At 40.9% G+C, this 14,721-nt stretch overlaps 1 protein-coding gene and 1 pseudogene across 9 annotated transcripts in view; both read left to right on the top strand.

Moving 5' to 3' along the window:
- Positions 1-10,920, top strand: part of DST (dystonin) — a 414,275-nt gene extending 403,355 nt beyond the window's left edge. For 3 of the 8 annotated variants that reach the window (XM_084889116.1, XM_084889118.1, XM_084889117.1), the window contains 6 exons: positions 2,185-2,302; positions 3,611-3,682; positions 4,606-4,805; positions 5,206-5,316; positions 8,277-8,400; positions 9,897-10,920. In XM_084889116.1, the coding sequence (XP_084745242.1) occupies positions 2,185-2,302; positions 3,611-3,682; positions 4,606-4,805; positions 5,206-5,316; positions 8,277-8,400; positions 9,897-10,159 (888 nt within the window). In that variant the 3' untranslated portion in view covers positions 10,160-10,920. The remainder of the gene's footprint in view (positions 1-2,184; positions 2,303-3,610; positions 3,683-4,605; positions 4,806-5,205; positions 5,317-8,276; positions 8,401-9,896) is intronic. The other 5 variants (XM_084889121.1, XM_084889123.1, XM_084889122.1 and 2 more) reach the window with 2 other exon arrangements.
- A 2,371-nt stretch (positions 10,921-13,291) lies between these two features.
- Positions 13,292-14,721, top strand: part of LOC311625839 (dnaJ homolog subfamily A member 1-like) — a 46,264-nt pseudogene continuing 44,834 nt past the window's right edge. The window contains exon 1 of the transcript in view: positions 13,292-13,521. The product of the transcript in view is annotated as a dnaJ homolog subfamily A member 1-like (transcript). The remainder of the gene's footprint in view (positions 13,522-14,721) is intronic.

The following is a 14,721-nucleotide window of genomic DNA, read 5'->3' as shown; positions in this document are numbered from 1 at the left end:
TAAATCAATGTAGAACTGTGCATCCTGCGAGTAGAAATTTTAACCCTGGGGGTTTTGAGTGTTGTAATTCCTCCTGAGAAAAATCTCTTGTCACTTACAAAATCTTAGTCACATTTTATGCCATTTTGACCTCACATTTAAGTCAGTTTATAAACTGTGTAGTGGCACTGCACAGAAGAATTTTAGAACTAAAGACAAGAGCAATCATGTTTTGATTTAAACAAGGAGAATATATATTTTTTTTCACTATGTGCTTTTGGAAAGAGCTGTGCTTTTTATAGTGCCTGACCGCATCATATTAGTTATTACTCTGCCTCACAGTTTTGAGCCCATATTACATCTTATGCTTCAAATTATCTATGATCCCCACTTATTCAATCACATAATGGTTTCAAGTAGAAATGTGCAGTTAATTTGAATAGAGGTTTTTAAAACCACTGTCTGTTATAATACATAAAAATTTATTTTTCTCGTTATTTGGAGTAGCAATTAGCACAGCATCATTTATTTGCAGAAAGGATTAAATACCTCAAAAGGTTTTCTTTCACTGAAAACACAAAGAACAGCATTAGTCTGTTTTTTCTTGTCTCACAATTTGGCTCTTAGGAAAATTAGGGAAATTCTGAAGACAATGTTAGATAATGTCTTCTCAAATTAAAATTTAAAATAATTTATTAAAATTGAAATTTCATCTGTGTAAAGAACTTCAGTTAGTTCCTTAAAACTTTTCTTTTGAATGTAATCCTGAACCAAAAATGCCTGGCCTAATTATCTGGTTACTTAAGGGTAATTTTCTTTCAATCCCCTCCTTTCCCTTTGCTTATCAGCAGCACCAGATTTTTTTCTAACAAAATAAATATTTTATTTTTATTTTTTACACTTCAACTACATTATAGAAATAGGCTCAATTATAGAAAAGTTGAATCTCAAGGCTTCAAAATGGACTCAGAAATTGCAGTATAAAAAGGGTTGAGGTAAAGCGCATGAGTTCCTGCCGGTGCATTTTACATGCCTCTGAGGTCCTCCTGAGTTTCAGGGTCTTGAATGGTTGGCTTTGTTTTAGGGTTCACTTCCTGAAACTCAGGGGTTGAGCGTATTGAAGAGTAGCAGATTGTTTCTGCTTAAAATGTTCTGTTTATCCATCATGAGCCTAGGCAAATAGTCAAAGTCACAATTGTATTTTACCTGCCTTAAAAAAAAAAAAAAAAAGCTATTTATGTTTAATTGACTGTTCATTTTGCTATGGTATCTGCGGGTTGGCAGCCGTGAAATTTAATATGGTGCCTTTTATAAGTTGGATGTGAGCCTATTAGAAATGATTTAAATGTATAAAATTATTTCTCATGGGCTTTCAAAACAAATAAACCTTGTGATCAGAAACCACGTGTAGTCTAGACATTTATTCAGGACTTGCAGAATGAATAGCCTATCCAAGTGAGTGGAGATCCATGGAAAGGGCAAGACAAAGATGACTGCTTATTCCGCCCCGCAGTTTACGGTACAAACAGTTTGAAGAGAAAGCCTTTTGGATTTGAAAGCTGTATCATTAATGTGCCAGTGACTGTTCTAATGCTACAGTAATACAAAATGGCACAGTCATCCAGTCTTTAACAAATGGGTTTACCAGATTATTAGCGGTGCACACATTTTATTTGGCTGTGAAATATTTATTGGTCATGTTCATTTACTACATTAATGCCTTATGAGTTTATGAAGGTTTCTCCCACAGATTTCAGTGGCAAAGTTTTAGTGTAAGAGGAGGTTTTAATGAAGAAGAATCAGAGTTTACTACATCTTCTTTAGAATCATCTTGCTTTGTATAAACCCTGGGCAAGTGGGCCCGTGCTTATTTTCATGGCTTAACTTCTAGAAACCTTTGTCAATCACCTCATTACTAATGTATGTGTCACAAGAAAGAAAAAAAAATTAATTTTAGAAGAAATCTTCCATATTCTACTTGATAAACCTTTGTTATCTTTTTTCAAACTGTTTCCTTTGGGCTAAATCAGCATGCAGCAGCCTAACGCAGACCATTGCAAACTCCTTTTTTTGAGATTTTACTAATCGCTGCGAACTAAGCAAAACGTTAAAAGTTGGTTGCTTACGCTACTGCAGATCGCACACCACCCGCTAGTGTAGAATGAGTAGTGACAATTAGAGGGTCTTCTTTCTTCATCTTCACAGTTTGGAGACTCCCAGCAACTGCGCCTGGTCCGCATCCTGAGAAGCACCGTGATGGTTCGCGTCGGAGGGGGATGGATGGCGCTTGATGAGTTCTTGGTGAAAAACGACCCTTGCAGGGGTAAGGAGATACCTGTGTTGAGATAATCGCACCATAAAAGGATGTCGGTTTTGTATTTATTTCCAGCAACAAACACATGCTCGGGTATAACTTTGGTCCTTTATTGACAAGAGTGCTTCACATTGCTCTGTCAGCCGGAAGTTTCCAGAGAACTCGTGGCAGTCATTAAACCGTGTCCTTCCTGTTGCTTTTTGACTTCTCTGGATAAACATGGGACTGGAGGCAAGAAATACTAGATTTTCTTTCTGAGACAATCCCATCTGCAATTTTCAAAATGAGCAATTGCACCAACGAGGGGAGGATTTCATCTCTCATTAAATAGCAAAGGAGGAGGGAAAGGAAATTGAGGTGAATACTGAAGGTACTGGATAGTAGAAGTTTAAAAGTGAAATTTTTTATACAAGTAGGAGGAGGTGAGGAAAGCAATACTTAAATGTTAAAAAACAAAAACAAAAACAAAAACAAAAAAAAACAAGAACAGATAACCCTACTCTGACTTTGAAATGGCAGAACATTAAAAATACAGACATAAACTACAGCTCTCACCATGTCTACCAACCTAAGAGCCCTCGATCAGCTTTTAATTCCCCTTATTTCTCAAATCCTGTTGTCAATTTTTGAATCCTTAATTGATTGACCTTACAGGTGGTCATTTGATTACAATTTCTAGTTAGCTCCCATGGACTCAGCAGTAGGCCCATTTTTCTTTGAAGACAGAGAGATTTTTGTGCTTTTCTTGAACCCATTTTAATCCCTTCAAACAAACAAGAGCAAATGTTGGTGCCAGCACCATCAGGCTGTCAAGTGGGAGGTCACGGTTCCCCCGGTGGGCTCTTGGTTACTGAGCTGCCACCGAAGACACAGGTGCGGTGGGTGAGTTGCCGTGTGGTCAGCAGGCCTCTGCGGAGGCCGCCGTAGGATGATCACACAGCCACAGCTAGGAGCTCTGCTGGCTGCATGTCAAACGGTGTGAAATGACACAATGTTCCTTTCTGTTTCATATTTTGAAAATAATGCAGTCTAAGGTAATGCAGTTCCTTTTATGAAACAGAGAGATTAGAACATGCAATGTTCTAACGGGCTGCTTAGGAAAGTTAGCGTGATGGTGGCAAAGCCTTCTGAATACATGTTTCTTACTGAGTCAAACCTTTGAGCGCTTTTCCTGATGCAACTTTTCTCCTAAGTCTGTGCTGAAGGCCGGACCTGAGCATCCCTTTGCATAGTCAGCTACTGACTGTACTTTGTTTCTTTTCCTGCTGCTAACAGTATTCTTTAATGTGATTGATCTCCTGTGTCATTTTTTTCTAGTTCATCATCACGGGAGTAAAATGTTACGTTCGGAATCAAACTCTTCAATTACTACTACTCAGCCTACTATAGGTTGGCAACCCCTCTCTTTGCCTCTCCCCTCTTTACCTTTTCTCTCCCCTACTTTTACATTCCTGCTTTAATTTGCTTTAAAAATAACACGCTTCATCCATTGCGTATGGCTTACGTCATATCCAACTGAGCTGGTGCTTCCAGACGTAAAGTCTGAACATGTCACACACCTGCAGTGTGTTGCAAGTGTAGGTGTGATGTAAGTGGTCAAACACGTGCTAACACGCTGCATCGGGTCCTCGTGGAGTGTTCTCCGTGCACACATGTGTTCGTGTGAGTGTGGCATCACCGATGACCTCCCGGGTCCCTGGGTCCGGTGTTTTGTTATTGCATGTTGGTAAAAGAGAGCTGTTCGAGGCATAAAATAAAAAGGCTAGCTGCCTCATCCCAGTGGAAAACCTGAAATTTCAATGTTGTCCTCATGATTAACAAGCCATCTGCCATTCTGTGTAACTCCGTTGTTTGATGACTCCCAATGTTAAAATTATGGCATTCTCCTTACCCCAGCAGTACGTGCAAAAGGCACAGTCCCTGCTTGACTGGCTTGTCTTCTCAGTGTGCGGGGAAGGGTCATGAACCCATGTGGGCATCAGGAGCTGGTGGATTAACAGTACTTTAGCATGAGCTTTTCCATTTTCATGCTGACTCTTTCTTTGATAGTGGTTATTCTGGCTGGTGTCTAGTGTTGGAATAAACACACTCTTCCTTTTCTTTCCCCCCCAAACTGACTTGTATCCAAAAGGAATGCATTGCACCGGAATGCATTCACCTTTTTTGTTATGCTGAGTTGGAGTTGGCATGGAAAACGTCCTCAAATCCTCAGCGTTATCTGTGGTGGCCAGGTGGTCGTTCTTCCCATAAACGATTGAGCGCCTCTTGTTTTCCCTCCTCTTCTGTTTTGTGTACCTCCTTATGCGATCCAGCCAAAGGAAGGACGAACATGGAACTTCGGGAGAAGTTCATTTTAGCAGATGGTGCCAGTCAGGGGATGGCTGCTTTCCGACCCCGCGGCCGAAGATCGCGGCCTTCCTCGCGTGGAGCTTCACCCAACCGATCGACATCCGTGTCCAGCCCGGCTGGCCAGGCGGCCTCCCCGCAGGTCCATGCCACCAGCACGCCCAAGGTAAGACTTGGGTGGGAAATGCTTTCCTCCTCCCTTGCAATCCATGCCTTGAATACACTTCTGAATGTGTTAGGACCCTAGAATCTGTGAGCTTTCTCCATTATGTTCCTTCTCACAGTACGGCAGATGAAGGATTATTACTATTTTTTAAAAATGCATGCTTTTGCCCTATGGCCCCTGTAAGACTGGGCGCTGCTTTCATTACCTTTCAGATTGGTTTTTCTTTGTGAAGCTTCATTCATTTTTTTGGTGTGTATGATTTGCCATCAGATCTTTCCACGTATTTTTAATTATTATTGTTCCTACTGTGAAATGTGAGTCTTTGCTATGAGTATCTCTTTCTGTGGCTTTGTGTTTTACCTGCTATCCTTTACCTTTGATTTGCCATTGTTCCATACAGATCCTCCATCCTTTAACACGCAATTATGGTAAACCATGGTTGACAAACAGCAAAATGTCAACTCCTTGTAAGCCAGCAGAGTGCTCAGACTTTTCCGTGCCATCTGCAGAGGTATCGTAAGGCCCCAGATTCCAGTCTAACAGCCTTTCATTGAAACTATCACCCACTAACATTGCTTTACCTCTCCCTGAATATATGTAATTTTGATACTGCTATGTCTTTTTTTATATATATTTTTATTGATTTCAGAGAGGAAGGGAGAGGGAGAGAAAGATAGAAACATCAATGATGAGAGAGTATCATGGATCGGCTGCCTCCCGCATGCCCCCTACTGGGGGTCAAGCCCACATCCCAAGCATGTGCCCTTGACTGGAGTTGAACCCTGGACCTTCCAGTTCCCAGTCCAATGCTCTATCCACTGAGCCAAACCAGCTAGGGCACTGCTATGTCTTTTTAATAGACTTGTATAAGATAAATATCAACCCACCAGTTCTTGGAAGACATGAGAGTAAAGGGTTAACAGAAAAGACAGATTTTAGATTTTGCTCCTTGCATAATGTCAGTTTAACATAGCCACACCTACAGGTTCTGCACCTTATACTTAATTTTACCTTTCTCTCTTGTGAGAGTGAAATACAAGAGATTATATACAGACTTAAGTAAAGTTTCTTTTAAAGCTGATGGTATGCTTTTGCTTCTGGACATAAGAAATACAACCAAACCCCTTTAGGTGAGAAAGAGGTGGTGCCATTTGAAAGAGAAATCGCTTAACTAAAATAATTTTCATTGAGGGTTCACTGTAGGCAAGGTATTTCTGAATGTCTGTTATACTTATTTCTGCCCCAAAACACTGGGTGGGTGAGACATAAGAGTAGGGGCCTAGTCATGCAAACAATTATGTGTCATTTTCAACATATCTTTATTAGACTTCAATGGCTATTATTAAGCAAGCTCTAGCTTTCTTAATATGGCATGATATATGGGGATACGATATTTAGGTGATATAAAATTTCCCAAGATTAACACATGGATCCTTTATATTCAAGTGAAAGTCAACCATATCTTTTAAAGAACTTCTCTGTAAAATGACAAACATAGGCACCAAATAAGCACACGTTTGATTAGAAAAAAAAACACCCATAATCATTAGGGGGAGAAAATCCCTAAATAATGGCTTTTGAGTTGAAGTGAGTATTTCAGGTAAAAGGCCAGAATCCAAGTCTGAAAGTGATATGCTGCCCTTAGAAAGCCCTTTGTGCTTTTCATAACACTTTCTGATCTATTATTTAATCCTCACATCAGTGATAAAACATAGGCAGGGAAACTTTGGTTTCCCTCATGCCTCAGAGGGAAATGATGGAAATGACATTAATGACAGGGGTAGAAATGGGGCAGAAACAACTCATTCTTCAACTCCTCCCCATTCCCCAGCCCCTCCTTTGCACCCTCTCCCCTAAGTGAGAAGCAGTGGTATTATAACATCTAGAGGTGTCTGTCACTCATGATGGATCTATTGTAGCAAGAACTGAGTCCAGTTCAAGGAACCTCAAGCAACATGTTTGCTTTAACTATTTCAAGCTGCTATGTTAGTTCACAATTTTAAAAAGTAGGGAGTCTCCAAATCAAAGTCTAAGCATGCTAATTTTTATCAAAAGAAAACTGTGCTTTATTTCAAGTAGGCTCATCAGACAAAAACAAAAACAAAAAACAGACAGACAAAACAATAGTGTACCTTTATAGAAGGGCTTTAAAGGTAGGGTTTAGAGCAATCCATTCAAATCCACCCAGACATTCTGAGAATAATGCTTCGTGTCTTCCATGGTAATAGATTCTGCCACCTTGAGTAATATGATTTTTAATTGTGGATCCTTACTCTCTTATGGATAATTGAGATATTCTTGGTTAGGAATTTAACTAGATCAGAGATGTCAGATCTTGGGCAAATCACTTCCCTCCTCATGCCCTCATTTTTCACATTTGCAAAAAAGTTGTGATTAGATGAGTTGGGAAGATAAATTGTGGCTGTCTGTCCGAGAATATTTTGAAAACTTAAGTATTATATGTACAGAAGTAATATATAAATTCTATAGTTATATATGCATAGAATACATATGTAAAGTATATGTATAGAATATACATGTATGGATACATATGTAAGTGGATTATAAATATTATGTTAACATTACAGATTTGTAACCCTGATGTATCAAAATGTCTTACATATCCTTTATTAAACATTTAAAACCATTTAATAAAGGGACAGTTCAATTTTTTTAAATGCACACATAATTTGGATAAATTTTTTTCAAATAGCCCCCTTTGAATTCAAGGAATATGACAGTCCCTACACTTCTCAGGAAATAGGGTTATTTATTTTTTTAACTTTCAGAGAATATTCAAAATGTTGTAGTGATCTATAAAAAGTGCAGTTGTTTTAGGCTTATGATAAAATTTCTCTCCTATGAGAATTTTAAAAGAATTATCCCAAACGTTGCCTAGGTATTTTGTACGTAAGGACCACAGAAGTTCATGGAGCCAGAAAATGAAGTGACATTTTACCAAGTTCTGAAATGTCACTTTTTTTGCAATTAATTTGTTTAAATTATGGCTATCTCGGCTTTACTTGTTTACTTATTGTTCTATTTCTGTTGGTTCATTACTGCCTGTTTTCTCAAAAGCGTTGGCTGTAGCGAGTATCCAAGCACAATTTTTCAGAGCCCCATCTCCTCTCTGTGCCAGGCAGTCAGCATCGTTTCATCCGTATTTCTTAATTCCTTACTATTTACCCACAGACTGAAAATACTAATGTACTCACAGCTTAATTTGTCTTTTTCCCCCTTACCATCATTTGGGGATCTCCATTTTTTGTGTTTATTCTTCAACACAAATTCCTTGTCTTTGGAAGGTTCCCTTTGAATTCAGGGAGAGAATCAGAGATTAGTGGAGACAAGCAAGTGAGAACCCCTGCCTCGCCGAGGAGGTCTAGCAGAGGGTTTGCAGCCATCTTTAAAGTGCTGTCGGTGATGAACTCGAGCAGAGTTTTGACATGTGCTTTCACTGATCTAATACAGGGAACACCGATACAAGGAAGCAAGCTTCGACTTCCAGGATATTTATCAGGGAAAGGCTTCCACTCGGGGGACGACAGTGGCTTGATCACAACTGCAGCTGCCAGAGTCCGAACACAGTTTGCTGGTGAGTGGGGTGCATGCCTTTTTTTTTTTTTTTTTTTTTTTTTTTTTTTAATCCTCACCTAAGGATATTTTTCCCATTTATTTATTTATTTATTTTTTGAGACAGTGGAAGGGAGGAAGGGAGGATAAAGAGAAAGAAGGAGACAAAGAAAGAAAGAGACAGAGATGAGTGAGAGAGAGACATGGATTGGTTGCTTCCCACACATGCAACTGAACTAGAGACACTTCGGTGCACAGGCTGACGTACTAACAACTCAGCCCCATCGGCCAGGGCGCATGTCTTGCTTTAATGGCTTTTGAAATGTACTCTGAAGATGGAAGTCCCCTGTCCTCAATGGGAAGAGATTGTGAACTGATGATGCTGTGTTCTTTTGAGATGACAGGTAGCCCCAGTAATTCCCACCAAGGTAGGGGATAAATGAGCCTTGGGGGTGGGTGACTAGAAAACCCCTTTGGGAGATGAGAACAGAGAAAAATGACAATAGTATCCTGCCCCTCTTAGCTGGAAAGTCTTGGTCCTTCTGTCTGCGTGGAAAAGGTCCTGGGCTCTATTTCAGGTGGTTGGAGAAACTCACCCATACTGGGCCCAACACCAGTGCCTCTCATCTTTCTCACAGGAGAGTGAGCCTAACCCCTGGGGTTCTGTGCTCAGCAAGCCTGAATTTTTTGTTAAAGTTTCAAGTCCTTTCAATTACTGGTCCTCGGTCCAGGGTTCATGTCCCTGTTCGGGCCTGAGGACCAGTAATTGAAAGGACTTGAAACTTTTTCTTCTGTTCTCATCTCCCAAAGGGGTTTTCTAGTCACCCACTCCCATGGCTCATTTATCCCCTACCTTGGTGGGAGTTACTGGGGCTACATGTCATCTCAAAAGAACACAGCATCATCAGTTCACAATCTCTTCCCATTGAGGACAGGGGACTACCATCTTCAGAGTACACTTCAAACCTAAGAGTTTGCTCCGTGTGTGCACTGCACGCATCTGGGTATACACACTGCACTTGGGAATGCACAACCTTACGTTAGAGCGGTGTTCTTTGTATCTGTTTGTGGTGAATGGAATCCTCTTTTAAGCCCAAACCTAAACTGTGTTAGTATATCTAGCTTTGTGTGTGTTGCATCTGCTCAGAGGGAGGCTGCCTACCCTTGTGGAACGGAGAGAACCATGAACCCACAGTATTTTCTGAGTGCCCTACAGGGGTCTTCAAACTACGGCCCGTGGGCCACATGTGGCCCGCAGAGGAGTCTGATCCGGCCCGCCAGGTTTTTTGGGCAGTGAGCGCAGCCGAGGTGTTACAGTAGGAATTAGTAGTTCATATAGTCCGGCCCTCCAGCTCTCTGAGGGACCGTGATCTGGCCCCCACTTTAAAAAGTTTGAGGACCCCTGGCCCACAAAGTGTCAAGAGCAATCACTGAGATTCAAGGAGGCAGGAGGTTTCAGGAGTCTCCTGCAGGGGGACCCAGTGCTGAGGGTGACCCGTCTCTGCCCTTCCTCCCCAGATCCCAAGAAGACTCCCAGCCGACCAGGAAGCAGAGCGGGAAGCAAGGCTGGCAGCAGGGCCAGCAGCCGCCGGGGCAGTGATGCGTCAGACTTTGACATTTCTGAAATCCAGTCCGTGTGCTCCGACGTGGAGACTGCCCCCCAGACATACAGACCTTCACCCCGAGCAAGCTCTCGGCCATCCACAGCCAAGCCTTCTAAAATCCCCACCCCCCAGAGGAAGTCACCGGCTGGCAAATTGGACAAATCCTCGAAAAGATAGTGCCATTGGTCCCACCAAGGCCCTTCCTTGAGCATTTATTATTTAAGTCTGAAAGATGTAAAATATGATGTAGAAATTATTGTGAAATATTGCAAGAGGTGAGTTTAAAAATTCTGCAGATGGCCTTATTTGTGTATTTGTCTTTTTATTTTATCTGTATAATTTTTTTTGTCAGATACTCTGGGGTTACAGTCACATTCTATGTGAGGGGAAGGTAGAGTTTAACACGCACTAACATTTCTGTACCGTCACGGTGGGAGCACACACTAAAACCAGTTCCTGTACCTGCAGGTAAGTCCACGTCCTCCAAAGCCACAGCCCTACGTGGGTAGCTGACGCTAAGGATACCTCATGACTTTTTCTTGTTTTTGTGGAAACTCCGAAGTGGGGAAAGACACACACACAAGGGGTCTATTTCAAGATGATGTAATGTAAACTCAAAGCTGGAGGGCAGAAAGGCAGACACATCCTCACCCAGCTCTGTAAGTTTGTATCTGACAGAGAACTCTGAAGCCCCTGCGAAAGCTATGATGGTCAGGAGCCTTGCACCATCTCTGTGCCATTTCTTCACATGAGGCCAGAGGTGTCCCGAACAGCAGACCTATTATACTGTAAGAATATCATTATAAAGTGCATCCATATAACTGTGAGGTTTTCTTTTGCTTGAGTGGACAGTAGCACTTGTATCATTGAACTCATTTTGTATTAAAGCAATTTTTGCTTGCAGAAAGCTATGAAATAAAACATGTCCCTTAACCACATTGCTATGGAATTAATTTCTTTTTTCCCTAGGGAAAAAAATCCGTGTATTTTTTTATGAGCAATATCAATTTGGAGTGACCAAAAGATACTTAAAAATGGGTTTATTTTGATTTCTCATCTGAAATAATCATGTTCTGGTATTATATCTATATTTAATAAATATATACATTTTAACTTATTATGTATTACTCACTATAGAAAGATATTAGTATGCATTTAATAAAACATATTCACTTGCATATATGGAATACTTGATTATTTAAAGTGAATTTTTTCTGTTCTTTTTTTGTTGTTCAAAATAAATGTTATATGTATGATGTATTTTACTAATAGTGTTAACAGGCTAAGCTTGGGGATATCAGCAATATAATATTATAATAACTATATAATAAAATTATATGAGCTACTCATTCTATAAATATATTGAATAAGTGTCAACCATCTGATAGCCAGGCAGTGGCCCTGAGTCTACAGAGTTCCTACCCTCTTCTATTCAAGGGGGAAGAGTTAATAAAGAAATAAATCACCAGAACACATAAGCTGCTTACAGGAGCTATGTGATAGGGTTTAATTACAGTAATACAGTAATATTCTTCTGGTCTGTGTACCTTTAAAAAGCAAATGACAGACTTTTCCTAACTCTAAAATAATGGTGTCAAATATAATGAGAAGGATGGCAGATTATTACTTTGGGTATGATAGGTCACAACTTTCCTCATAACTCTGTAAATTTATTTCAGCAAATGGCCATGGTGGAGTTCAGGTTCAAGGGAGTAATACATGCTTCCTGCATGGCCTTTTTCATGGGAGCAAAGTTGAAGAGTCTGGAATTTCCACAAACAGAAATTAGGTGCCATTTTTAAGTGATAGTAATTCCTTCTTTCTTGAAAGTATAGGTCTCAAGTGGGAGCCTTGATGGAAAAGGAAATTCTAACCTAAGAGATCACATGTTGTAATTCCTTCATTTGATTATAAGCATGTCACCCAAGATAGCAGTTGAAATTGTTGTTTTTCCTTTGGTGCTTTGCATGAGATCCCATTTCCATTTCAAAGACAAATGTAAGGGAATGATTTTATCTAAGCCTGTTTGAATGCCACCCTGTTAAAGAGCTAGGGGTTTTGATTTTTTTTAGTAATAAAATAATCTTTTGGAGAGAAATAAGAGCTTTAAGAAATATTTCAGAGATGTCTTCGGGACTGCTCCTAGTTAGCAACGGCCCTCAGGGGAACTTTTCAAATATAGATGTCTGATACTTGTTTCCTCTTGAACTAATAATGCTAGAGCCTCAAGTTTCACTGAAGGCAACAGACAGTCCTCTTCTTATACACATTCCTCCTCTTTTCCTCTTTATTTTTGGTTTTGTTTCCTTCTTGCCTGCCTGCCTGCCTGCCTGCCTGCCTTAAAACACACACACACACACACACACACACACACACACACACACACACTACAAGACATTGGCATGAATCTCATCTCTAAATATCTTAATGTAAAGGCTGGTTCTATTAAGAGATAAACAGGCAAAACTTTAATAAAGAGTTTGAGAAAAAAAATTGATTGGAATCAGTAGTACCAAATTAGATGTGCTTAGGAACACCAACTGGAGCTCAGAGACTTTTATAAAGAGCTCAAGAGACCTTGCTGGTTTAGCTCAGTGGATAGAGCATCAGCCTGTGGACTGAAGGATCCCAGGTTCAATTCTAGTCAAGGGCACATGCCCGGTTGTGGGCTCTATCCTCAGAATGGGACATGCAGGAGGCAGCTGGTTAATGATTCTCTCTCATCATTGATGTTTCTACCTCTCCCTATCCCTTCCTCTCTGAAATCAATAAAAATATAAAATTAAAATTAAAAAAAAGAAAAGGCAGAAGGCCAGGCCAGTGTGGTTCAGTGATTGAGCATCCACCTACGAACCAGGAGGTCATAGTTCAATTCCCAGTCAGGACACACATGCCTGGGTTGTGGGCTGGATCCCCAATGGGGGGCATGCAGGAAGCAGGCAATTAGTGATTCTCTTATCATTGATGTTTCTCTCTCTCTCCCTTCCTCTCTGAAATCAATACAAAATATATTAAAAATAAAGAAAAGGCTGAGAAGCAAAGGAAGGAAATACGGGTGGGCTGCCAGCCTAGCTGGCTGGCTGTGCTTGCTTATCCTCAGTGTTTTGATTTTGTAACCTTGAGGCAATCACAGGCTTAGGGTTGGGTTAGTTTGTGTAGGCCGTACAGTCCTCCATGCCTTGGCGCCACCTCTGTCTAGTAGCCTCCTTGTGTAATGAGCAGTTCCAGGCTTAAAGTTCTCCACTATGGCCACGATAACTTAAGATTGTCTTTGGTAAGATTAACCTACTTGTCCAGCTTTAAAACAAAATGCTCTTCACCGGAAGCCTGGCACTAACCTCAGTCCGGTTTCCAAGTCGGCCGCTGTCCATTCCTGGACCCCGTCCGACTCTGGCTGGTTTCCGGGCCCAGACCGGAAACAGAAATGCCCAGGTGAAGCCTGCAGCGTGTAACCTGAGGCTGCGGAGCCAGGAGCCCACACCGACTCACCGCCGCCACCTCCAGAGGCAGCGCGGGGAGCAGGAGCACAGCGCCAGCAGGTACCCGGGCCTGGTTGGCCTTGACCCCGGGGCAGCCAGCAGCCTCCTCCGCTTTCCTCTTCTCATGCCACAATTGTCAAGAGACAGACTGAGGCCTATTAAACATTTTATTTTTTTCATTCAACATTTTTATTTTGGGGATCCACTCAGGTTGATATATTTAGTACTATTTCTTTTTTATTCATTTTTTAAATTACTTTATTGATTAAGGTATCACATATTTGTCATCATCCCCCTACCCTCCCTATTACCATCCCAAACCCCTCCCCACACATGCCCCCGCTCCTCTGTTGTCCATGACCACTGGTTAGGCTCATATGAGTAAACATTTTAAGAGCTTATTTGAGGTCTTGCTCCCCTGACCTGGCTGGCGATGGAAAGAGGCTTTAATTGGAGGCTGAAGCAAAGGAAAGAAATGATTGGCCACAGTTGGAAGCCTGGTTGGCTGCTTATGATTGGTTCTCCTTAGAGTTTTGATTTCATAGCCTTGAGGCATTTATAGGCTTAGATTTTGGTCTCCCACCCCCCCGCCTCCCAGGCCCCCCTCTCGCTCTAATGGCCTTCTTGTTTAATTAATAGTTCTTAATCCTTAGGGAAGCGAGTTGGATCATAAAGTAGACATTTTTTGTCTTAAAAAACAAAACTAACTCTTATGTATTGCTACCTCCTTTTGAAATAATAGAACGTCTCTCTTTGATATCAGTGCAGAAGTAGATGGACCTGGCCAACTCTCAGGTCTGGCTCCTTTTAGGCAAATCCAGGTGGAAGGGCCCTGGTTGGCTCTGGGGAGATTGACCTGTGAATGTGAAAAGGAGAGCTTAGGAAAGGATCTTGTTTCTTTTTTCTTTTTCTTTTTCCTTTCTTTTTCCTTTCTTTTTTTTTTTTTGTAATTTTAATACTTGCCATAAATACTTGTAACAAGGGAAATTATAATGAGTTGCAGTTTTACTCCTTTTTGACAAGGTGCTTTGAAATGCATGTGCTTTATTGTCAAGTGTGTGATCTGATACCATCCAACAGAACAAATATTTGCTAGTGCACAAGCTATTGTGTGTCTGATGACACTGCCTTAGACTCTGCCTTCTATGCCAATGGTCTCCAGATTTCCCAATAAAAGTTTTTTGAGCAAACACTTCCAATGAATGTATATTGATGTCTTCTAAGTTACTATTTGCACATGTTTTATCATGAGTTAATTTC

The sequence above is a fragment of the Pipistrellus hanaki genome, assembly GCF_964339955.1.
Source record: "Pipistrellus hanaki genome assembly, chromosome: 7".
Taxonomy (NCBI): domain Eukaryota; kingdom Metazoa; phylum Chordata; class Mammalia; order Chiroptera; family Vespertilionidae; genus Pipistrellus; species Pipistrellus hanaki.
Note: the sequence above shows the minus strand (reverse complement) of the source record. Positions and strands in the feature narration are given on the sequence as shown.